Consider the following 25,329-nt stretch of genomic DNA (forward strand, 5'->3'; position numbering starts at 1 on the left):
CTCTCCTCCCCGAGATCTTTATTTTGTTTTAGAAAAATTGACCCAGGCCCCTTTTGAGCTGACAGCTTCAGCTTCTTTACAGCATTGTTCTTGGAAGACTACTTTTGTTAGCCCTTACTTCTGCCAGGTGGATGTCTGAGCTTCAAGCCCTTATGGCTTGTCCTCCTTTTTTAGGTTTTCATAAGGACAGGGTATCCCTTTGTACCAATCATTCTCTTATGCCCAAAGAGGTGAATGAGTTGCCTCTTAATTAGTCTACTCATTTGCACACTTTTTTCCCTTCTCTGCAATCTGCTAGTGAGAAGGTGCTGCTGCATGCCTTGGATGTCATAGACAACTCAGATTTTATTTGGATAAGACTAAGACGTTTCATAAATCTGATCAGCTCTTTGTTTCTTTTCATCCTAGATCCTTAGATGTTCTTTGTGTTTCACTATTGCAGTCCTGACTTGTGGGATTCCCTGCTGTGGAAGCCCTTGGGTGGCCTGATAACCAGAGTAAAAATCTCTCTCCACCTAAGGCTGGTGGGTGTCCTGTCAGACATCAGTATGCTTGGGTATAAAGGGAGACAGTCAATGTCATGACATAAGTTTTTTCTTGCCATCTGAACCCAAAGCAGTGTTTCAGTACTTCGGTCAGTCACCACGAGAGTGAAGCTATTTAAAAGCCAAATACCCCATTGGGGAACTCTCTTTTCTTGCTTTAACCCATGTCAGATAAGGTTAACAATTGTCTCTGCTGTGGTAAGCAAATCCCGTAGGGAGACTCGTATGTTGTGTGTTGCCTGTCTTGGCCCTGATCACAACATTTGTAATTGCTGTTTTTGCACCCATTTCAATTGTAGGACTATCAGAAATTTTAGCTAGACATCTTCGTCTGCCATCTACTTTGGCTCATTCTGTGGCATAAGACTCCTACTAGGGCTGTGGCTTCTTCTGTTGCTTTGTTCAAGGGTTTGGAAACTGACTCTATCCTTGAGGCAGCTACCTGGTGGTCTGTGCTTACATTTATCAAGCACTGTAAGTTGTATGTGATGTCTAGAGCTAGTGTGGGCTTTGCTAGGCATTCTCCACGAGTTCCTAGCGAGCTCTCCTAGGACTCCCTATTGTAAAGTATACTGCAACAGTGAAGAGAAGGACATCTACTATTATGGTAAGATCTTGCACAAGTGTACTTTTGTTAGACCCTCAAACAAGATTTATTTAATGTTTTTTTTCGACATTTGTTTCTGAAGTCTCGCTACTTGGTTTGACTTTTTCCACCATGTTTTGTTACGTAGTTATTGCTGGATAATGAAAATGAGAGAAAGTAGAGGAAGCTGGTGAGCGCAGATTTTATTGCAGAATGTAGCACAACTTCCCCTCAATCTGCTTATTTTGATGCTGGTCATTTTTTCATCTTCCCTTGCAACATCTTATTTCAGATACAGCTTCCACAACAATGGAGCTTATAGAATAATTATTAACGTTTCTCAGAAGCTGAGCTAAAGAAAATAATCCACGTGTTATGCATATGTAAAATGTGCAGCATAGGCATTAATGAACAACTGATATATTCCCAGTCTTTGACGGTGGATTGCTCCTTGCAGATTTTGCCATTCGTGAAGTTTTCAAAAGTCACATGTATTAAAAGTCCTTTTTAATATTTAGTCTTTATAATTTGTATTCAACATTCATGGAGCTAAGCTTTGTACCCTTTTCTTCTGGTATGTTACAGGGGTGGGGGGCAACCAGAGTGGGCTGAAGCCAGGCACGAGCTTGAGCATAAGCTAGGCTCTGGCTTGTAGCCTAGTGAGATGAAGAGCCAGGAATGAGCCAAGCCAACTTTTGTGCACATGTACATTTTCAGTCAGAGCTTTTGCATGTCCAGTCTGTGATAGTAGTAGGATAGTAGTTGGTTGAAATTTGGGCTGGTGGTATTATCACTGAGCTGACTTTTTGTTTTTTTAACTGAACATCATACCAGCCCTACAGGTTCCAACTTCTTTCTGTTAGGTCTGTAATGTGAATTACATATTGCTGTGGAGGCAGTAAGGCATTACATAGTGCTGGCACGCAGGCAGTTTTAACTGCTGGTCTCTTGCTGAAAATTCCTGTTTCTTCCATTGTTTTGGAAGAGATGGAGTGAAGACAGAAGCAGACATTGGTTGAGGATACTTGTCCAAAGGATCTGTGATTTGTGCTTGATTTCTGGCCTTCTTGCATGCCAGAAAGACGCTTTTGTTCTAACACAGAGCTCTCACAGTTTGTAAGTCCACTTGGTGATAGTAGAACATACTTGCACAACACTGAGTACTGTGGAGACTAGATGTGAAATGGTTGTCTAGTGCATTTCTGCATCTGCCAGTGTGTGTGTGTGTGTGTGTGTGTGTGTGTGTGTGTGTGTGTGTGTGTGTGTGTGTGTGTGTGTGTGTGTGTGTGTGCATGCATGCGCGCGCATATACTTGCAGGTCATTTCTCTATGCACAGTTTTCATGGTGCACATGATTACAGGGAGCTTCTCAGTTATTCTGGTGTCTAATAATTAAGCACATTTTATTTTGTTTTTTTAACAGGAAGACATGAATCTGAATGAGGAGCGTAAAACTCCCCTGCGGCAGAAGGACTTGCTGACTAAACGTGAAATGGTTGTCCAGTACATTTCTGCAACTGCCAAATCTGTAAGTAGGAAAAAAGTGTATGGTTTTAAGAGAAATCTTGGATAACAGAATGAGACAAAACCCTGCTTTCTGCTTTCGCTTAGCTTATATCTTTTGATTACTATTTTGTTTTATGCTTATGGTGTACTCTCAAAACCCTGTCCTAGCAATGCACTTTGAAAAGCTTTGCACTGTGGGTAAGCTGTTGATTAGAACTGACCCTAACATGTCACTACTACTCAGCAGTCCAAACCACTGTGCATTTATTCCTTCCATGGTCACTGCTCTTGGGCAGTATTAAGAATTTTGAAGAATGTTTTTGTGCATCTGCCTTTATGACAAACACGGGTAAATTCAGATTATTGACAATGTCATATTAGACCCACTAGGAATGAATATATGCTAAGGTCACTCGGGCTGTTTATTATGTGTGCTCTTGCATAAACTTTAAAGAAGTAATGCCATCATAATGTCAGACTGTACGAGTAGGCTGCCATATAATAAACCAAAGATATCAGAGTAAAATTACTATGCTCAGACAAAAAGTTTTGCATATTCAAATGTGTTCTTTTGTCATAATACAGCATTTGAATTCATTGATTCCTGTTAAATTAAGGCAAAGTTTTCCTTTGGCACCATGTTTGCCATATAACTATATTTTATTAAGGCAAACTTGGGCATTATGTTAAACAGTTTAAACAGAATTCTTAACATCTCTGCTGGAGCCAGAATCGTGTAATAGAATTTTTTTTTTTTTTTTTTTTGTGGAGGGTGAGGATAGCCATATTTTAATCGGTATTTTCTGTATATGGGCAGAAGTATTTCAAGTCCTGAGAAAATCTGCCCTCAGCACAAGCAATTATGTCAGAGAATTTGATGATGCATGAAGCTTTCCTTTGAAATTCTGGTAAAACTTTTTCACTGCTGTTTTTTTCTTTAAATTTATTGTAGAGCTAAGGCTATGTTTTGTATGAGATCTTTAGACTGTAAAAGCTGAGGGAGCAGGTAATGGCAAAAGATAAAACATTTGAATAAAATCAGTATGTCATTTATGACACACTCCATAATAGTATAAATGTGTGTGTTTCAGGAGTTAGGTTTAAGATGATTATTGGAGTTTATTAATTACCATAGTTGGTGTCTTGTATAGTTGGTAAATTGTTGAGTTTTCTCCAGATTAAAAAAAAAAAACTATATATTCCACAGAATGGTATATCACTTATTTCCACAAAAGCCTCAGCTCTGCAGAAACTTTTTTTCTGTTAATGCCTGCTGGGTGAGAGACACACTCTGTTGCTGGTTTGGGCTTGGAATGATATTATCCATGAAAAAAGTTAATAAATGTTTAATCTGTCATTGCACCTTATCCTAATTTAATGTTAGAAAATTCAGTGTAGTACATAAAAACACCACATTTGGAAACATTACAAGTGAACGAAGGTACTACATCTTGTATGTTTTGCAGAGCTTTAATTCTTTTTAGGTTCTGAAGATGTGAAATAAAAATAGATTGCTTGGATACTGTTACTTAGTGAGCAGAGCTGACAAAGCTGTATTAAACCCATTGCAGCCTGCTCTGAATTTTATTGTGATTTGTTTTATATTAGATTATGCTGTCTAATTGAAGGGCTTTGCAAAAGACAGATCACTACTACCGAAATATTTGCACAACTTTATTTGTGCATTATAGCAAAAGTGACTCAGCAGTGCAGTATTTCCTTTCTTTAGGAAGTAGTTGATGCTTTTGTTTTTTGTTTGGCAGCATGGAAGTGGCTAACAGCAGAGAATCGATCACTGATGCTGCATGGCTTCAACAAATTTACCGGTGCTTGCAAATTAACTTAGTCTGCATGTGTGTAAGATAGCCACTGCCTAGCTAAGTGCATCAAACTGTAACACAGACTTAGAAATTTGTCAGGGAAAGAATGCTGATGCATATTTTTTTTTTTGAGGTTGGTCAATAAGTTTGTGAATGAAACAGGCTGCGATGGGTTAAGATTCATGAACGTGTATGCTTTGTGCAAGCATGGTATTCTGCATTTGCAGTAAGCATAATGGTCATCACAGCAAATCTTATATCTTATGCACTTCCTATATAAGGTCATACTCCGAACTTAACAGGCTTGGTGTTGGAGAAGGTTAGATGGGGTGTGGTAACAAAAAAAATAAGCTAAGGATAGTCCATAGAACTTTCCACAAAAGAGATGTGCCCACAGTCTATTGTTGAGACCCCCCTCATGTTCATAGCAAGGTGTAGCCTTCTCAAACCTGTCTGCTATACAGATGGCAGTGGGTACTTTAGACTCTCCATACACAAACATCTTATCAATAATTTATTCATTAAGCCATCCCTCCCCGTAGTCCTAGAGCAGTTAGTTAGCCCCACATTTGCCCACCCTAGCAAAGATCAAAGCATTCTTTCCAATTTGTCTTCAGTGAATCAGCACTCCAACCCCTCACTGTATTCCAGCAGCAACTAAAACGTTGCTCTCCTTCCTCACTTAGTGAGTCAGCAGTTTGATCATCTGATCATAAGACAACCTTACTCTCATTCTATGGTTTGAGGCCTACAAGGAATATGAACTCCCTGATATCATAGCAGTGCTTTTTTGTTGATCTATATAACCTAGTTTTAAGGCGGACAGAATTCCAGATAATACATCATACTTAGGAAGATTTTTTTTTAATAATGTATAGGTATAGGCTGATACTATAGAGGATTATGACTGGATCTCCAACCATAACCAGGTTGTGTTCAAGATACGGATGGCAAGAAATTCAACTTGAGAGCGAAGCTTGACAGTTGAATTAAGACATCCATTTTGAGAACATGTATTTGAGTTATAATTGTGGAAACTTTGTTACAATACTTTGTAGTGCATGAAGCTCTATAGGAACACAAAGCGTGAAATACTTTGTATAGGCAGCTGGGATAACTTGTTTTTTTGAGGAATTAATGGCTTTAAAAGCTGTTAGACACTTTAGCCTGCTAAATTTCTTTTATAAAAAGTGTGACAGAGTGAAGTGTCTAACAGTTTTTACAGCTGTCTTAGTTTCTTGCCACTGTGCTGGGACTAGCACCTATTGCTGTTATGTTCCATCACAAGATTAGAACATAACTGCACACACAGGTGCTTAACAAAAGCTTGTTAAGCACTATCCTGACATCAGAAAAGCACTTATATTTCTCTCTTTTTTTAGGTTTAATCATAGCAACTCCATGCACTAGTGTTTTCTTTATATTTTCATTCATTACTTAACCAGTGTAACTTTTTATGCTGTTATGTTAGAACTGATATTTATGCAAAATAGTGACCTTGCAGTTTTATTGAGGTATATTTTAAAAACAGTGCAAAATACATCCTGTATGCAATGCTGTATAGGTTAATTATACATATGTTTTGAAAGTATAGTCATAATTCCCTATAGACGATATTATTTAGTACCATTTCTTACCATAGTTCCCAGTCATATACAAGTTCAAAGGTAAATAATAAGTTAGTTGCCCTCATGGACCATTTTAAGCCTAGCTAGTTTCCCTTTTTGTTTGAATAAACCTATTCCATTTAGTTAGAGACTGGCCATATCCATTCCATGGTCATTAATTGTATATTATCTCTAATGAGAATAACTGGGATCATGCCATAGATAATTTAAGGGGACCCAAGTGTGAGAGAAAGCATTTAAGAGCTGCCTCTGCCTGTTAGTACTACAGAGAACACTCATGGGTTAAATTTTCTGTACCCCATCCATAGGTCCAAGCTATGCTTGAATATGGACAGAAATGAACTTTCATATTGCTGCTGTTCCACAGCAGCTGTATCTTATTTAAGATAAACCTGTCCCTGCAAACCATTCTGCTGATGTTGCAGAAGAGGTTTAGATCTCTAGACGGAGTATTTATGATACCGTTTGACTCTGATGTGCATTAAATCAACAGTTCTGGGTCAAAGGATGCCTTTTACACTAGACACATGTCACCTCTTAGTGGTCTGTAGGATACCAAGTTTAGTGACCGTGCTTTGTCTGTCCATGTAGGGTATGTTGTTTAGGTCTTGTACCAATTTAGTAAAGTATCTCTGTGGTTGTTTCATTTGTTGCAGGAGTCTGGACAGATACATGCCAAAGGAGGCATTTTACCTGATGACTGGCTTAACGAGGGCTGAGTAAAGAGGAACACTGACAGCCCTTGATCTATACACAATCACTTTGTTTATAAGCTATGCAGTATGGAAGTGTTTTGTATTTTTTCTGTTAAAAAAGTAGGGTGCGTGTGTGTGCGCGTGTGTGTGTGTACGTGTCAAAAGTGGCCTTATATAATGTAATATAGTATAATGTGTATTATACTGTGTTGTATTTCTGAATATAATAAACACTGAAAATCAGTCCCACTCTTTTTAAGAATTAGTTTCTTTATTTACTTTTCTTTTTAAAATAATATTTTACTGGCTGTTAGGTCTGTAGCCTTGTTTTGAGGAAAAATCTGTACTAGTCTGTTATTAAATGTAAATTGTAATATCTGTGCAGCAAAATGCACCACTGCACATTTCCATCTTGTACTGCATACCATGCTGTGACATGTCCTCTTGTACTGCATACTATGCTGTGGCATGTCCTGCTCTGTTTGCTCTTTGCTTCTGACGTCCATCTGATGGGAAGGTGGTCAAACTGTTAATGATCTCTAGAATTTGGGCTGACATTACATACTTAGAAAAACTTTGATATATAAAAGTAATCTTTATTTATTTTGAGAGCTTTGGTAAAGCTGGTTTTCCTATAGAAGTTTAACATGGTGGTAAAGCAAGGCCATCTAGCCAGGAAACCACATTTTAGGATAACAAGTATGTGAGTGAACAGTAAATTGAATGTTGGTGTGCTGTGAAAGTTTAGTATGATATTTATAACAACATCTGATCATAAGACTTACCTTCATTATACATTTTGAGAGCTAGAAGGAATTGATCTGTGTAACCTAATTTTAAGTGGTCAAGATTCCAGATAGTACATTATACTTGAGAAGTTTATTTTATAATTTAGATAATATCTGCTGGTCTAACTACAAATCTAGTATTAAATCTCTACAAAGATTTCTGGAATGTATCAAAAGTTGTTTGGTTACTTTGGATGAAAAGGAAGAAAAACAGAGAGGCCTATTGCATAGTTCCTAAATGGAGCATATAAAGAAGCTAAAACAAAGTTAGTGTTTTTTTTTTTTTTTTTTTTTAACTGAGGGCTTCCATGGTAGTGCACCCATATAAAACAATTTACGATTACATCTTCTTTAGCATTTTTTGATCTAACTGTTGCTGTTCCATTTTTTTAAACAAGTTTCCATGTATGCGTTGCATAGATTTTAATGTAGCCCGCTTTATTAATTCAGTTTAGACTAGACACAATTATTTGAGACAGGCCATATCTTAATGAAACTTTTTAATAATATTGTAATGTGACAGATATTTTAATGGAGTGGATTATTCCATTACCCTTCCTAGACAGCAGTTAAGTTGTTTGTGTCTTCTTTAAATGATTTTCCTAATTCCCAGACTTTGGCAGTCAGCAAACATTTTCCACAGTACTTCTGTAGACAGACTGAAGGAGAAAACAATAATTGTAAATGCTGTCTTTGTTAAAGAGGAAGCCATTTTTTATGTATATTTATTTTGTTAACGAGGTGGTCAGGCTGGTCAGGGCACCCTTTTCAGCCACAGCCCAGTCCAAAGGCACAAAAAAGGGTAGGTTACATCCATAGTGCAGACATTGTAATAAGAAAGCTGTACAGTGAGCCGCAGGCTGTACATTTTTCTGGTTAATATTTGTATAATAACCACAGAAACAGATATTGCTTTGACAGCAGCTAGTGTTTGCACATCTATCACTACTTCAGATTCTTGAGATTTTCTTTGGATGACTGGGGCAGAGGAGGTTTGGCATAATGGTTAATATCTTTCCCCCACAGGTACAAGATATAGGGTTTGATTTGCAGTGTCAGTGGTGCAACATGTAGTACACTCACCTTTAGCACAGAAGGCTTTGGGTTCTATTCCCACACCAGCTAGATGAATTGACACTACCATGCATTGTAATGGGGGTGGTGCTTCACTTTTTTCTCCAAGTCTTTTGGGTTTCTAATAGCATGACTGGAATGGACCCCATTCCTAAGTCAAAGTACGAATAAAGTTCATGAAATTAGTATTGTTTCACTCCTTGATGTTAGACAAAAGTGCTCTTCGCAGAACCCGCAATATGCCCAGTAATGACACTTCCTGTAATTCGTACTGTGTTACAGGAATTGGTAACATATCTAAATAAGATTGTAAATTCTTTTTTATAAGACCAGTTGCTCCTACTACTACTGGAACTGTCTGGGTATCTTTCTTCCACATGGCTCTCGTTTCTGCCTGCAGATCAACGTTTTTTATGATTTTGTCTCTCTCTCTTTGCAAGACACTGTAGTCACTGGGTGTGGCAATTTCAATGATCAATGCTACTTTTGTCTTCTTTTCTTGGACCACTATATCTGGTTTTCTAGCATCTGTCTTTTGAACTGTTGGTATTGGGTGATCCCATGTGATATAAACTTTATCGTTTTCTATGATTCTTTGTGGCTCATGTTTCCAGTGTTTTTCAGCCACTTCAATAACATAATGTTTGCACAGTCTCCAGTGTAACAGTCTCTGCCACATTATTATGCCTTTCAGTATTGTCGCAACCAGCAACAAGGTGTGTGACTGTTTCCAATTTGGTTTTACAAAACCTACATATATCTGTTTCTCCCACATGTTCAATGGACTTTGTAAACCAGCGTGTACGTAACCCACTGTCTTGGGCTGCCAATGTTAACCTTTCATTTCTTGATGTAACTTCACCTCTCCTTAACCATTCCTGTGTTAATTCTTTATCAACATGAGGCTCTTCCAGAAGTTTTCTACACTTGCAACTATATTTGTTTTTTCCACATTTCTTGCCTTCTCATTTGATCCTTCACCTTATATTCTTTTTTTTTGTTTTTTAGCACATTCAGTTGCTACCTGTTTTTTTATCTACTTATAGTATAATTTCCAGTCCTGCTTGACATCGATATGCTTCTGCTAAATTAAGCAGAAATGTCATCTTAGATTTATTCTCCTCATGTTTCAAAATGTTTGCTACATTTGGATCTTGTGAGATCAGTAAATGTGTGTGAAGTCCCACGACTGCAGATCTATACATGTAATCAATTTCAAGGAGGCTCATACTTCCTTCAGAAAGGGGAATATATAGTCTTGGTATACACTGATTTTTATAAATCATTTTGTGAGCATGAAGCATCCTTCTTGTTTTAATATGCAATCTATCCAACACTTTTTGGGGCCAATCAATCACTCCAAAACTATAAGGACAGGAAGAGCAAATTGATTTATGGCTTGGATCTTGTTCCTAGATGGCAATACTGTTTTCAGGATCAATTTAAATCTTCTAAAGTATTCCTTACTAAGCTTTATTCACATTTGTTCATGTTTTATTGCTGATCCTCCTTCAATTCCCAAGTATTTATACATTTCCTCTTGCTCAAGCACTTTTATATCACATTCTTGTCCCAAACTGATGTTTTCCTGGTGCTGCAGTTTTCCTTTCTTAAAGGTTGCTTTTGCACATTTATCAAGACCAAATGACATTCCAGTATCATCTGAAAAGGTTTTGACAACCTGCAGCTGTGCTGTCAGTTCCTCATCTTATGGAGCTATACAGTTTTAAAGAGAGAAGATGAGAGGTCACTAGACTTTATTTTCTAGAAGCCAAATTGTAGCCATGTCCTAAGCTATTAAGCAAACCGCTTAATGGATTAATGGCAGGGCAAAATACCAACGGTGACAGAGAGTCACCCTGGAATATCCATCTTTTTGATTTTTATCCCTGGGATAATAATCTGTCCTTTATCATGGCTTAATTGCAAAGTGGTCTGCCACAGTTTCATGGTTACTGTAATGTAATCAGTCGGTGTAGGATGTACCTTATACATTTTTAAGCAATCTTTTATCCATGAATGTGGGATACTATCAAATGCTTTTTATTGTCAATCCATGCCATACTTAGATTCTTCCCTTTCTTACAGTTCTCCACTATAACTTTATTTAACAACAAATGATCCTTTGTTCCATATGACTTTCTTTTGTTGCCCTTTTGTTCTACTGCAATGATTGAGTTTTCTTCTAAATGACTATACACTCTGCCGGCGTCAATCCCTGTGTATAGTTTATACGTCGTCTGAAGACAAGTTATTGGTCTATAATTTTTAGTGTAGTTTGCAGGTTCACTCTTAAGTAAGAGCATTGTTTTTCCTGTTGTTAACCAGTGCGGTCACTGTTTGGGGTGTGCATATAAATAGTTCTTACTCATGGCTAGATCGTTGTGTAAAGAAGTTAATACTTTAAGCCAAAAGTTAGGTACTGCATCTGGGCCTGGGGTTTTCCAATTAGAGGCTTCTCTTAATTTAGTTTCAGTCTCTCTGACTATTTATGTCCTGTACCTTTAAACTTCTTATTCTTTTTTACTTCGTCTATCCATTTAGTATCTTTATGTTCCACAGGATCTTCATAGGTACTTCTCCAAAATGTATCCACTTCCTCTTTTTTTCTGCAGTCTATCAATTCCTTTGACCTTATTTTCCAGTTCTCTATAAATTTTTTTGGGTCATCAGTAAATTGCTTATTTTTGTGCTTTTCCCTTGTATTTATCTTCATATCCTCTGTCTTTCCGCCTGTTTTGAAATTTTTAGTTTATCTCCAATAGTGCATAACAGATCCTGGTCTGTTCTAATACTGCGCATTGCTTTTATCACATCTATTTTTCTTAATATTTTTGTTGATCTGTTCCCTCTTCTATAATCTTCTAACAATGACACTTCTTGTCTTAGCTGCTTTATAGTTTTCTCTGTTCGATATTTCCATGATGGTATTTGCTTTCACCCCCCCCTTTTCCCTCGCTACCCTATGTTCCTGTGGTAGAATTTTATCAGTTATTAATTTAGCAGCACAGTAATATATCTTGTTTACTTCTGTTATATCGCATGGATCTCTATGGACAGTCCTAATTATTGTGTTAATTTGTTTTATCAGACTTCTGACTTTTGGGGTTTTATTAACCTTCTGCAGTCTATTTCTCTCATTGATCTTGATATATCTGTCTTTGTATATTAAATCAAGCAACTCTTCTCTTAACTCATTTTCTTCCATGCTGAGGGCACATCCCTTGTTTTCTGTTTCCAGCGGGCATTCTATAGAATGTTCTATAGTATCTTCCTGTGGCACATTCTCTTCAATTTCATCCTGTTGTTATCTGTTGTTCTGTCATATGGGAACTCACTGGCTTATCACTCCTCAACGTTGACTGCATCAGAATTTCCTGTTCCTTTCCTTGCTGTCAAGCTTCAAGTGAACTTTTATACTGGTTTCCTGTGGAAGGCTCCAAAATATCTTGATAATGTCGCCTGACCTGTTGCTTCCTGTTCCACTGGTTTCCCCTTAATTTGGATATCCATTGCTCTATCCTGTTGCGGTGCTTTCTGCGTTTGATTTTCTACACTGAATCCTTCTCTTTGCAGCTGTTCCATTACCTCAATTTCTATTTCTGTGACATCTCCATTGCTAACCTCTTTTTCTACTTTTCCTCTTAGACTTCTTATTTTTTGTATTGTAAAGTTTTCCATATCCGAATTCCTTTGCCTATATTTTTCTCCAAATATCTTTGGTGCTGCTCTTTTTGTATTAGTTTGCTTTCTCCTTTGCACAAGTATTACACCATGTTAAATCTCTCTTCCTTTCCCATGTCCATATTTCCTCTTCACATGTCTCCTGATGATCTTGCTTCCTTATTCTGGGGTCTCACTCCATCATCCTGTGATGAGTCTGTTTTAGACCCTTCTACATTAAATCCTTCACTTCGCAGGCACTCCATGACTTCAACTTCTACTTCACTAATCATCTTTTTTACATTAAATCTTTGTGCTTTTAGTCTTTATTGTGAAATTTTCCATATCTAGATGCCTTTACCTGTATTTTTCTTCGAATATCTTTGAAAACTGCCTTCTGTATATTAGTTAACTTGGCTTTCTCCTTTGCATAAATACTGCACCATATCAAATCTCTTTCTTTCCCATGTCCATATTTCTTTTTTATATTTTTAAAATATCTCTAGGTTTTGTTGTTTATATTTTCTCAATCCTCAGAGGCTTCTTTTTCCAAAGAGATCAAAGTTTCTTGATATATATACTGTTTTTCAGAAATCTGTTGTATTAAAGAATGCAAATTTTTAATTGAAGCTTGTGACAGTTTTTCCTGTGGAAGTATTTTTCTTTCCTCCAATTTCTCTCTTAAATTGTTTTGTATATCTTGTGTCTGGAAATTCTGGGCTTTTTACATAATAGTAACAATACATAATTTCTTTCTTATCCTCAATAGTCCGTCCACTCTGTCTGTATGGCTCTTATTTGGCCAATCAATTTTTGTCGTTTTTGTGGATTACTTCCTTCTGCAACAGGGGGGACCATCCTCACCCTGAGCCTGGCATGGCCCCATTGTAGGATTGTTTCTGTATTTTGAGGATTCTACACTTTAATTTTTTCCAGTCCTGACACAAGTGCGCCTACCAGGATTGGGCACATTTTTATCCTGGGTCTTGTACACCCATCCATCTTTTTTATTTTTGATTTTCTTCTGTCCATGATATATGCTATATAAATACAGTCTATATATCAGTGTTGCCTTGGTGAGATTTTGTGAAAAACAGGGTCCAACTCACAAAGGTACTCACCAAGACTTGAGGATGAATTCAATTTCAGCACTACTACACTCCTTTGCTTGCTGACTTTTCATCTCTCTATCAGGGCACTCCTGAGTGTGCTGTGATGAGATGTTAAACTGAAGCAAACTCAGCAATGTGTGAATAAAAACAAGTTTGATTCATAAACAGCAAAGCTTTTGCACTGAGGATGGTTATCCACCCAAAAGCTTTGCTGTTTATGTATTAAACTTGTTTTTATTCGCACGTTGCTGAGTTCATTTATTTGCTGGATTTTCACATATGAATTTTGGCATTACCCTGACTCTTCGATTTTGTACCGATGTTAAACAGAAGCCCCACCTTCTTGAGTTGGTGGTAGCTCAGGGGAAGTAAAAAATCCTCTTCAAGCGAAATCTGGACGCATGGATGGGAAATCGCAAATCCATCCCTGGGATCTCTTCTGTGTCCCTGCTTGAGAGAGGCACAGTAAACTAATCTTAAAGGGCTACCTTCTGTGACCTACTATACAGAGGGCACAGTAGGCTAATCTAATAGGGAGGCCAAATACACTCTGGCTATGCTTATAAATGCCTAGGGCAGATAGCCTAGTATCTACCTATGAACCTATTCCAGATGGTTTTGAAAGAAATCCTAGCTCAAAAGCTTTTTGGATTCACTCTAAATAAACTTAAGCAATGAATAATTAATGAAACTGCATGAAGTACCCATGGGCCTGGCAACATATTTTTTCTTTCCCCCAAATGACCCTGTACAACAATGTCTCAATTAGTTTAATGCCTTTTTTCCAGTGGGTCAGTTAAGGTAAAATAAAGTTATGTTAAGTCCACATATATCACTTGTTTAATTTGCAGTTGTCTTTGTACTGGCTGCTTTTGAAAAAAATAAAAGTTTCTTTCAGAAATGAAAGAATTCTGTTAGTCAATAAAAGTATCATTATTGAAAATGCATAGCTTCCAAATGTCACTGCTAATAGCAACCTTGAATTTCCTAACAGTGCACTAGCAAAGGATATAAGCAAAATTAAAATGTATGATTGATAGCAGGAAACCTTTAGTCAATAAATCATTTAGTAAACAATCCATGACCTTTTCTGTAATTCCTAAAGTGATTTAAAACACAGAATAATCAAATTTTTAACGAATTGTCCCATTAGTGTATATCTATAGCTACATCTGTCTATCTATATAATACTATATGGAATGACAGCACTAACCAGATCAAAACTGTACATTAGAAACCTGAATCCACATACTACAAAATAACAAATTCCACTGCATGCTTCCTGCACATCACCTGCTAAATAAGTTGGGATGGATACTTCTTGCCAACAGAATAAAATCCAGCTATCTCACTTTTACCTTCGAACTGCTGTACAGCTGTAAATGTCCATAACTCAGCACGGGTATAATCAGTAAGACTTAATTTTTATGCTTGGATGACGTGTCCTTTCTAATGGTTACAGGGGGTTACAGGTTGCTTTGACATAAGTGTTACTCAATGAAACGGTCCAAATCCTATGTAACATCCAAGGGACCACCACGGCAGCCAATACTTTCTCCAAAAAATGTATATGTATGTACACGTTGAGTAATAGAAACGAACTTTTCAGTCAATAACTGAAGCGAAATAAGACATGCATTCAGTTTTATTAAAGACAAGCAAAGTTAGCGCTTTCACCATTAGGGCTTCTTCAGGTAAGCGTTACTCACCTCCCCTGTGTATAAAACATACTCCTCAACGTTCCCTGACTTCCAATGATGTCCATACCTGCTTCCATTTCTTTTTTTGGTGTCTTTGTCATAAAAAGCATGACTGAAGCAATGTAACCATGAATTAATTTGTCACTAAACACGAAGTGACTGGAGTTTGTTTCATTCTGAGATGTGCATTTTCACTTTAAATTGTTGATTTCACATCTGTTATATACATTTAATAAAACGATACAGTAAGAAACCCTTGCTTGACAGTGACAGTTAAATTTTAAGAGTTTATATTCCTCAGTTAATTCATATCAACAAAAACCCACCTGTCCTGGCACCTTCCTAAGTGGAGTTTTCCTGATGTGGGACTCTTGCCTGTCATTAATGATGACTGTCCACGACAATATGGGCAATATGAGACTACAGACTTTAACTGTACCACTTACACCTCCGGGGTCTCGTTTTAACTCCTGGAAAGCATTTTATTACATTTAATTGAAAACCGAAACGTATTTCATTTTGGGAGCCTGGTTTAAGATTACTAAGGTCAAATCAAGCTATTTATAACCACCATTATCTTTCCTTTTTTATTTTTAATTGTGCGAATGTGGCAACGTTCTCCCATATATATATATATATATATATATATATATATATATATATATATATATGCAAGTGATGTGTGTGTACACCTGTGTGTGTGTGTCTGTCTGTCTAAATAATAAGTTGAATAAATAAGAAACTGAAGTAACTGCAGTAATTGCTGGAAAACTAAAATAGCCAAAGCAGACTGCTTCTATATTATACAGAGTTGTGATAAACTCACCAGTGGGCATGGAATAAAGTGGTAGCAACATTCATTTTAAGGGAAAACTTATCTGATTAGAATAATATTGCCTTCTGGTCATTTGATAAAAAAGAATGTAGTCACATCTGTAAAATGTATACTGATGGTTAATGTTGATGACTATTCCTGACTAACATTTTTAAACTACAAACGGGTCCTTGTCCTGCAGAATGGGGTTGCACCGTAGGGTGTGCAGTTAATATTTCCGGGTAAAAAAGGGATCATGTGTGATGTGGAAATATAAAGTACTGGGATTTTTTTTTCCTTTTGTTTAATACCACACAATCTGTTAGAATAATAAATTCAAAGTGCTTATGAAATCTACCCCTTGCTGCCTTATCATTAATATAGTGTGGGCGTTATAAAAAACACAGCGTTCACAACACCGATTTGATTAGGAGGGAAAATTACCTTAACTCCATTAGTTAGTTTTAAACCCTGAATACCCTAAAACATACTCGTTAGTGTCCAACACACTTCCTTTATAATTATATTGGTATATCGATTTTATAGCAGCCTCTGCACCATTTTGGCACGTAAACACAGTTATTTAATTTTAATAAAGAATCGTTTAATTTTATAGGACTTCAAAATAAGAAAAATTAAATGCATTTTCTATCCACCAAAGTCATCTGATTATCGCAACTGTTTCTGTCTCTGAACCCCACATTATCCAGAATGATTGATTGATTGATATTCTCGTTTTAGAATCTTCAGCTGAGTCTACTTTGCACTGCGCCTGCCTCTATGATTAACTACTGTTTTAGTCTCCCTTTGGAAATGTGTGCAAAGCCTGTACTGCAACTGCAAATATCCTACAGCAGCCAGAAAAGCACACGGAACCCACGAGGAAAACAAGATGGCAGGCAGGCAAGGCAGCTCATCACACTGTGATGGAGGGACAGTCGGACGTGCAGACACAGTAACTGGTGCACAATTTGAGGGTTGGAATTAGAAAGTGGTTGTGATTTTTGGTGTAGGGAGGGAAAGGGAATATACACATTTACACACGGAGGGTGCAGTCAGAGCACCACTCACTCACAAACACTCCCTGATCTCAACTCAAGTGCGCCACTTTTGCATTTTGGCACCAACCGCCAAGTGTTCAAGTCAGTATGACTGTACAAAAAAGGACTCCATTAGGAGTGGAGCAACCACCAACCTACCTTCTTCTTCTTGTACCAACACCACCACCAGTCCAGTCCAGTCCTTCTACCACACGATGGTTTGTAATAGCCAGTCAGCCAGGAATCAGGCAGGATACTCTTCTCCACCATCCACCTGCAGTCTTCTATAATGATTGATGCGGTTAGAAAGTTTAAGGAGGAGTTTCAGGCTTGTCACATCAGTCGTCAGTTATGCATCATCTTGCCATGTGACTGCCTGCCACACCACCTCCACTAACATTTCTTCCTAAAGTTCCGATTCTGAACAAATTGAACAATGCAGGCCAGGCTTTACAGGAAAAAAAAAAGTAAGTGCAAATAAAAAAAAGTGTGTTTTGCAGATAGCATTAAGAAAATCCAGAGGGGTGCAAGTGCATCCCCTTGCACCTGCCTGCGGGCACCCTTGGCTATCGCTTTCTTGTACGGCCTATTTCCTTTTACTCAGTTCATCTATTACTATTCTCCACAAAAAATCTTGACATTCTACTTTTTGATCACAGCATTTGCTTCTTATTTTTATAGCTTTAACTTTTTCATCTGTTAGATTTTGCCATGGTTTTGCATAGTAATATTTTATCACTACATTTCATGCCATACTTTTCTCTTTTTTTTTCTATATCAAGTTTATTTTAAACAAAAATATTTTTTTCTTGGTAATATTTTATTTTTTCATTTATACACTTTCTTTTTTACTCTTTTTTTTTTGTTTTTTTTTACCATACTCAAAATGTATTGGGCTTATATTTAGTGTTACTACTAATCTCCACTCTTTTTTATATATCCATTTTAGCACTTTATACAAAGTGTTAAAGAAGCAGCATATGTCACCAGGTTTAACCCTAAACTACCTCCTCCTTTATTTATATACCAAACTCCTCTTTTTACTGAGTTTAATCAAGAACCCTATATAAATGGAAAAAAACGATAATTTCAAATAATGTTAGTAACATAAATACACTTACTAAGTATGCTGTTTTTCCATCAGTACTGAATTTATCAAAATGATTTATATGTTCTCTAGAAAAGATGGGCTTGTTTTAGTTCTATTTTTTTTTTCCATTGAATTATACTTGCATCTTTATTCTCAAATATTATACCTAACAGAGAAGTTTCATTCATTTTAAGTTATATATCCCCAATTTTTACTACTTCACATAAGCCTTTACTTTTTTTTCTTTAAAACCATCCATCTCATCTTTAGACATTCATTTGTGCAAATTATTACTTTTATCCAACCAATTTTTTTTTGCAACTATTTATATTGTCAGCCGCATATGTTAACATTACTAGAATTCTTAACCCTTGAGTGTTATATACCACACCTCCTTCATTTAGTAATTTATTTTGTCATACTGTCACATTCATAACTAATTGAAAGAGTGTACAACTCATTGAGCATCCGTCTTAAACCACTCTTCATATGTACCTCTTGGCTTAACCAGCCATTTACAAGTATTTTTACTTTATTTATGTCAGCATATAGTGATGATAATTTCCTAACTTTCTGACTTGTATTATATTCTTTCATTATTACCCATAAGATTTTGTCTATATTATCTCCTCAAAAGTTTAATACAGCGAATAACATGTACAGTGAAAATGCCGTTACGTGAAGTGTTATTGGTGAGATTGCAATAAAGTAAAGATTGTAAAATTTGCTCTTTCCTCACTGTAGTGTAATCTCAGAGTTGGTATATATAATTAGCGGAAGGTGTGGGGGAGGGCGCAACCTGCCACAATAGCGAATTTGCTGAAAGACATTTTCGCTCTACATGCCGTTCACTGTATTAAGCTTTCGAGGAGATAATATAGACCCAAGATTTCATGTCCAATTGTGCCAAGTGCCTTATTAAGGTCTTCTATCATGATTTTTGCCTCAAAGAAGTTGATCAAGTTCAGGAAGCATGATCTGCCTTTCACAAACCCAAACTGTATGGGCTACATAGTTTGGAGGTCACCAATGTCTTTGAGTTCCACGATGATAGGTTCCATGGCCTTGCAGACCAGGCTCGTCAGTTTTCATAGAGTTATTTTTTTGTTGTAGTACTTTCTATATTTATGTTCATAATATTCCAGTGAATCATTATATGTTTTAAAATTTTCTTCCTCTACTTTTCTCATATCATATTGCTACTATAAAAACATTTATTTTTCCTTAAGTATCCTGCACCATTCAGATCTCATATTAACATGATCTTTCCATAACTGTATTATTGATCACGTTCCTTCTTCATTCCATGCTTTCTTATTTATCCTTTTTATTCCTTATCCGATTTTTATATATTCTCTGTTTTCCTTAGTCTCCAGCCATATTGCAAGTTAAAAATCTTGTTTCAATTATCTTTCCTTGTCCTTTAACTAAACTTTCTGATGGTATAAAATAATCCGTTTCAGTCCTGAACATACTCCTTTTGTAAGACCATGAATTTTTGTGTGAAAGTTTTACCACATCTTATAACTTCCAGCATTTTTCTTGTATCATTTCCTTTCTTTTTTTGCTTGCCTCTTAACTCACAATTAAAATCTCCTGTTATAACTAGTCTGATGAAGTACGCTTTCCCTTTCCTTATTAATATAATATAATTAGATAAGCTTGTTATTTCCATTTTAAATCTATAGTGCCTATAGTTCCCATTTTTGCTAAAGTTGCATCTAATATCTTTACTGTATTTCTAAAGACTACAGCTATTCCAGAACATCTCTCATTTCCAAATTCCATATTCTTTCCTCCCCGTAGTCTCTCTGTTTGTAATATTTCTTCATTTGTTAAAAACCTTGTCTTCTAATATAATTACATCTACAGTCACATGTCAGAACATGGGCTAAATTCTTGGCTGGGCTTGTAAGGGCCTCACGACCAATAGCCTAGTAAGTTCCGATAATCCTGTTACATCACTCCAAAATTCTTATTCTTGCTGTTCACTTTTCATAGGTTCATAGGTAGGTACTAGGCTATTGGCCCTAGGGCCTATATAAGCCTAGCCAAAGGTACCCTGGCTTTCGCCACCCAAGAAACTTATTTTCCTGTGCCACTGTCGAGCAGAGCCACAGAAGTGATCCCCAGGAGGAATTTCCTATCTCCCATCCAATCATCAAGATTTTTCTTGAACAGTGCTAATGAGGAGCTTTGTTTGATATAGATAAGTAGTTTGTTCCAAAGTATGGGAAGTCTCTGGGACAGGAATCTATCCCTCCAGCATGTTCTGTTTATTGTAGTGATGAGGTTTAGGTCCCTAGAGCGTGTAGCTCATAGGGATTGGGATTTCTTTAAATGGAGCATGTCTAAAAGCTCTGGGTTTGACATAGCTTTGTGTGTTAGGCAGAGATCGCCTCTGCGTAGGTGATATGCAACGCGGTAAAGCTGCACTTTTTTGAGACGGTCTGCATAGGGCATCTCTTTGAGGCTGGTAATCCTCTTTGTGAGGTATTTCTGTGGCCTTTCCAGTTGTTGTAGATGTCTTGTGAGGTACATACCAAAAGGGGCATTGTACTCTATAATGGGTCTAATGAGTGATGAGTAGAGGGGAACAATGACCTCTTTTTTCCTGGATGAGAAACCTTTTGTGATGAGGTGTGCCACATAGAAGGATTTCCTGACTACTGTGGCGATGTGATTATCAAAGGAGAGACTACTGTCCACCTGTGTCCCAAGGTCTCTCATCACACTTTCGGTGTTAAGTAGACTGTCACCTATGTGGTAGTTCATGGGTACTGAGTTTTTACCAAAAGGAATGACAATGCACTTTTTGGCATTGAGCCTGAGGCCATGGCTTTGACACCAGGCATCTGTCTCAGCAAGGCCCTTTTGTAGGATGTCCACATCTTTTGGAGTTTTGATTATGGCTCCTAGTTTGCAGTCATCTGCGAACTTCATTAGCCAAAGATCTTCTGTGTTGGCCTGTACTTCAGAGAAGTAGATACCAAACAGGAGAGGACCCAGGACTGAACCCTGTGGTACTCCACTTGTCAGTGGTCTGAAGCTGGATTTGGAGTCGGCTACTTTCACAGTGTGGGTTCTCTGTGAGCCAGTTGGCAACCCATCTTGTGACATATAGGGATTTATACCTAGTTTAGTGAGTTTATCTATAATTCCAGAGTGGGGGATGGTGTCAAAAGCCTTGGCGAGATCTAGATAGGCTGTGTGAACCACCTTACCCTCATCTACGACTTTGGTGACTGCTTCAAAGAAGTCTATCAGGTTTAGGAGACATGATCTGCCTTTTACAAACCCGAACTGGGTGGGGTCCTGAGTTTGGAGATTACCAATGTCATTGTTTATATGTTCCATGATGATACGCTCCATAGCCTTGCAGACCAGGCTCGTTAGGCTAATGGGGCGGTAGTTTCCAGGGTCTGTGGTGGCTCCCCCTTTGTGGAGTGGGATAACTGTTGCTGTGTGCCATTCAGTGGGCACATAGCCTGAGGTGAGGCTATGATTGAACATGGTACTTAGGTGGGGTGCCAGTTCGTTCTGTAGTTCATGTAGAACACAGCCTGGGATGTCGTCAGGTCCCATGGATGCTGTGTTCTTGGCTTTGGATAGTGTGTTTTTTTACCTGTGCAGCCGTGATTACAGGAACTTTGCATTCTTCTGGTATAGAGATGGGCACTTTAGGGGATGACAGAGGGGTAAAGTTAGTACTGGACCTATCTGCCAGGATGTTGGCAATATCCGTTGGTTCTGTATATTTAGTGCCATTGTGCTATAACTCAGAGCAGATCTGAGTGTTGCCATTGAGATTCTTGACATAGCTATAGAATGCTTTGTGGTTGTCTTTAGAGTCAGTGGCGATTTTGTTTTCATAACTAGCTTTGGAGGATTTTATGAGGGATCTCAGCTTCTTACTGAAGCTGACCAGGGAGTTTCTCCAATCGTGGGATTTTACTCTTTTTTTTTTTTTTTTTTTTTTTTTTTTTGCAACAGTTTCTTTCTTCTGTTGTAGAGTTTGTTTACGGCAGGGGACCTCCAGAATGGCTTCCTTTTTTTGGAGGATAGCATCTTGGTTTTGTTAGGGATTGCACAATCCATGCACTCATGTAAGTGCTTATAAAGTGCATTTGTATAGGATTCAGCAGTCATACCTCTATTGTCTGTCAGCATGGGTGTCGTGAAGTTTGCCACTTCTGTCTTAAGAAGCGTGAAGTTGGCTTTGGAGAAATTTTTTACTGTGGTTTCCCTAATGGGGGGTGGGGGAGGGATGTGGATGTCTAGGGTGATTAGCTTATGGTTGGATCTGACCAACTTTTTGCAGAAAGCACTTTAAAATTTTAATTTTGCATTTTCCTTAGGCTCATGATTTTAGAAGTTCATAGCCAAGTACTAGGTTAGCTTTCTTAACAGGCCATTCTAAGCATAGATAATTTCCTTCTCAAAGGTGAGAATCAAACACTGTACCTTGTGTCTGTGAGTCAGACACCTTAACCATTATACCAAGCCATAGTCATTAGCTTCTTATATTTTTTTCATCTGTTTCCTTACTTTTTTTGTATTTATCCCTTTAATTTTTTTCTGTTTTATAACCTTTTACTGATAGACTTGTTTTTCCTTTTACTACCTCCCAATTTGTCTTTTAGCACTTATTTTTTTCTCATCTAATGTTTCTTCTGTTTCTAGTACCAAAATGTCTTCTTTGTTCATTTTCTTTGTTTTTATCTTACTCTTATTTTTATTTTTACAATCCATCCATTAATGTCCAATTTGCTTACATTCATAACATTTCAATTCACATTTATTTTGCATCATGCTGCATTTCTCTACAAATACAGCATTTTCTTTTGTCACAGTTACTTATCAAATGTCCTTTTCCACATCCCGCACAGACACATTTGGGTTGCCCCGGTATATTCTCCGTATCCATATTCCCATACTTAGTGTATGCATAACTTTTAGTCTTTCTATTTTTAACAAAATATTACAATTCCAGCCACCAGTCCGTAATCTGCTTTTGTCATAAACTTTTACAAATATCCAGTACTTCTTTACATAAAGCTTTCAAATGTCCTTTCAGGGTCTCTTTTTCTACTTCTCTTCAGAATTTGTAAATGATTTGTATGTTTTTTTCTTTCCCCTGTCAAATGCTTTTATCATAAGTTCATAGGCTGATACTAGGCTATCTGCCCTAGGGCATTTATAAGCCTAGCCAGAGTGTGTTTGGCTTTCGCCACCCTTTTAGATTAGTTGACTGTGCCTCTGTATAGTAGGTCACAGAAGGTAGCCCTTTTAAGGTTAGTTTACTGTATCTCTGTCAAGCAGGGGCACAGAAGAGATCCCAGGGTAAACCTACGATCTCCCATCCACTCGTCAAGATTTCTCTTGAATAGGGTCAGTGAGGGGCTCTGCCTAACATGGATTGGGATTTTGTTCCAGAGTGAGGGGAGCCTCTGAGTTATGAATCTGTCCCTCCAGCATGTCCTATTTATTTCTGTGCTGAGGTTCAAGTCCCTGGAGCGTGTAGCTCTAAGGGATTTGGATTTCTTGAGGTGGAGCATGTCCATTAATTCTGGGTTGGACATGGCTTTATATGTCAGACACAGATTGCCTCTGAGTAGGCGGTACGCAACTGAGTAGAGCTAGAGTTTCTTTAGCCGAAGTGCATAGGGCATCTGTTTGAGTCCCTTGATCCTCTTGGTGAGGTACTTTTGGGGTCTTTCCAGTTGCTGCAGGTGTCGAGTAAGGTACATCCCAAATGGGGCATTGTATTCAATTATGGGCCCGATAAGTGATGAGTAGAGGGGCACAATGACCTCTCTTGATCTAGATGTGAACCCTTTCATGATAAGGTGGGCTATATAGAAGGTCTTTCTAACTACTTTGGCAATGTGATTGTCAAAGGAGAGATTACTATCTACTTGGGTCCCCAAGTCCCTAATTACTTCTTCTGTACTTAATGGATTACCCACCTATGTGGTAATTTGTGGGCACTTTGTTTTTCCCAAAGGGGATGACAATGCACTTTTTGGCATTTAGCTTTAGGCCATGGCTCTGGCACCAATTATCCGTCTCTGTGAGACCCTTTTGGAGGATGCTCATGTCAGCCGGAGAGTCAATTATGGTGCCCAGTTTGCGGTAGTCTGTGAACTTTGTCAGACATAGTCCACCCATGTTAGCCTGTAACTCTGAGAAATATATGCCAAACAAGAGGGGTCCCAGGACTGAGCCTTGTGGGATGCCACTTGTAACTGGTTTAGAGTCTGACATGGCACCTGCAATTCTGACCATGTGGGTTCTATCCCTGAGCCAGTTTGCAACCCATCTTGTGACATAGGGGTTGATATTTAAGCTGGTGAGCTTATTTATGATGCCCGAGTGGGGTATTGTGTTGAAGGCTTTTGCGAGGTCCAGGTAGGCAGTGTGGACTATCTTCCCTTCATCTATGGCTTTGGTAACCGTTTCAAAGAAGTCGACCAGGTTCAAGAGGCAAGATATCTGCCCTTAAAGCCGAATTGGGTAGGATCCAGTGTCTGGAGGTTCCCAATGTCCTTGTTTATGATTTCCATGATGATGCACTCCATAGCCTTGCAGACCAGGCTGGTCAGGCTTATAGGGCAATAGTTTCCGGGGTCTGTTGTGGCACCACCTTTGTGGAGCGGGACCACTGTTGCTGTACGCCATTCCTTGGTACATATCCTGTAGTAAGGCTGAGATTGAACAGTGTCTTTAAGTGAAGGTTTAGTTCTTCTTGGAGCTTATGTAAGACACAGCCGGGACACCATCTGGTCCCATTGATGCTGTGTTTTTTACTTTGGAGAGGGCAGCTCTCACCTGTGCATCTGTGATCACAGGGAGGCTACATTTTGTTGGGATAGACATTTGCTCTTTTGGAGGGGAAGGGGGGGGGGAGAAGTTTGCACTGAACCATTCTGCCAGGATGTTGGCAATGTCTGTGGGTTCAGTGTATTTCTTGTCATTTTGCACTAACTCGGAGCATATCTGGGAGTTGCCTCCCAGGTTCCTGACATAACTAAAGAAGGCCTTGTGATTATCCTTTGTGTCTTGTGCAATTTTTCTTTCAAAGCTTGCCTTAGATGATTTTATGAGGGATCGTAGTTTCTTGCTAGTACTGTTCAGAGACGCCTTCCCTTTTTGGGATTTTGCTCTATCATGTAGTAGCTTCCTCCTCCTGTTATATAGCTTATTTATGGTTGGGGTCCACCAGACCGGTCTCCTGCCTTTGGAGGAGTGAGTCTTGGTTTTAATTG

At 38.0% G+C, this 25,329-nt stretch overlaps 1 protein-coding gene across 2 annotated transcripts in view; it reads left to right on the plus strand.

Annotated features, from left to right (window-relative positions):
• DIAPH2 (diaphanous related formin 2) overlaps window positions 1-25,329 on the plus strand; it is a 5,354,951-nt gene that overhangs the window by 748,901 nt on the left and 4,580,721 nt on the right. For both annotated transcript variants that reach the window (XM_044057628.1, XM_044057629.1), the window contains exon 4: window positions 2,555-2,659. In XM_044057628.1, the coding sequence (XP_043913563.1) occupies window positions 2,555-2,659 (105 nt within the window). The remainder of the gene's footprint in view (window positions 1-2,554; window positions 2,660-25,329) is intronic.

The sequence above is a fragment of the Protopterus annectens genome, chromosome 15.part0 (assembly GCF_019279795.1).
Source record: "Protopterus annectens isolate FY-2018-M chromosome 15.part0, PAN1.0, whole genome shotgun sequence".
NCBI classification, from domain to species: Eukaryota; Metazoa; Chordata; order Ceratodontiformes; family Protopteridae; genus Protopterus; species Protopterus annectens.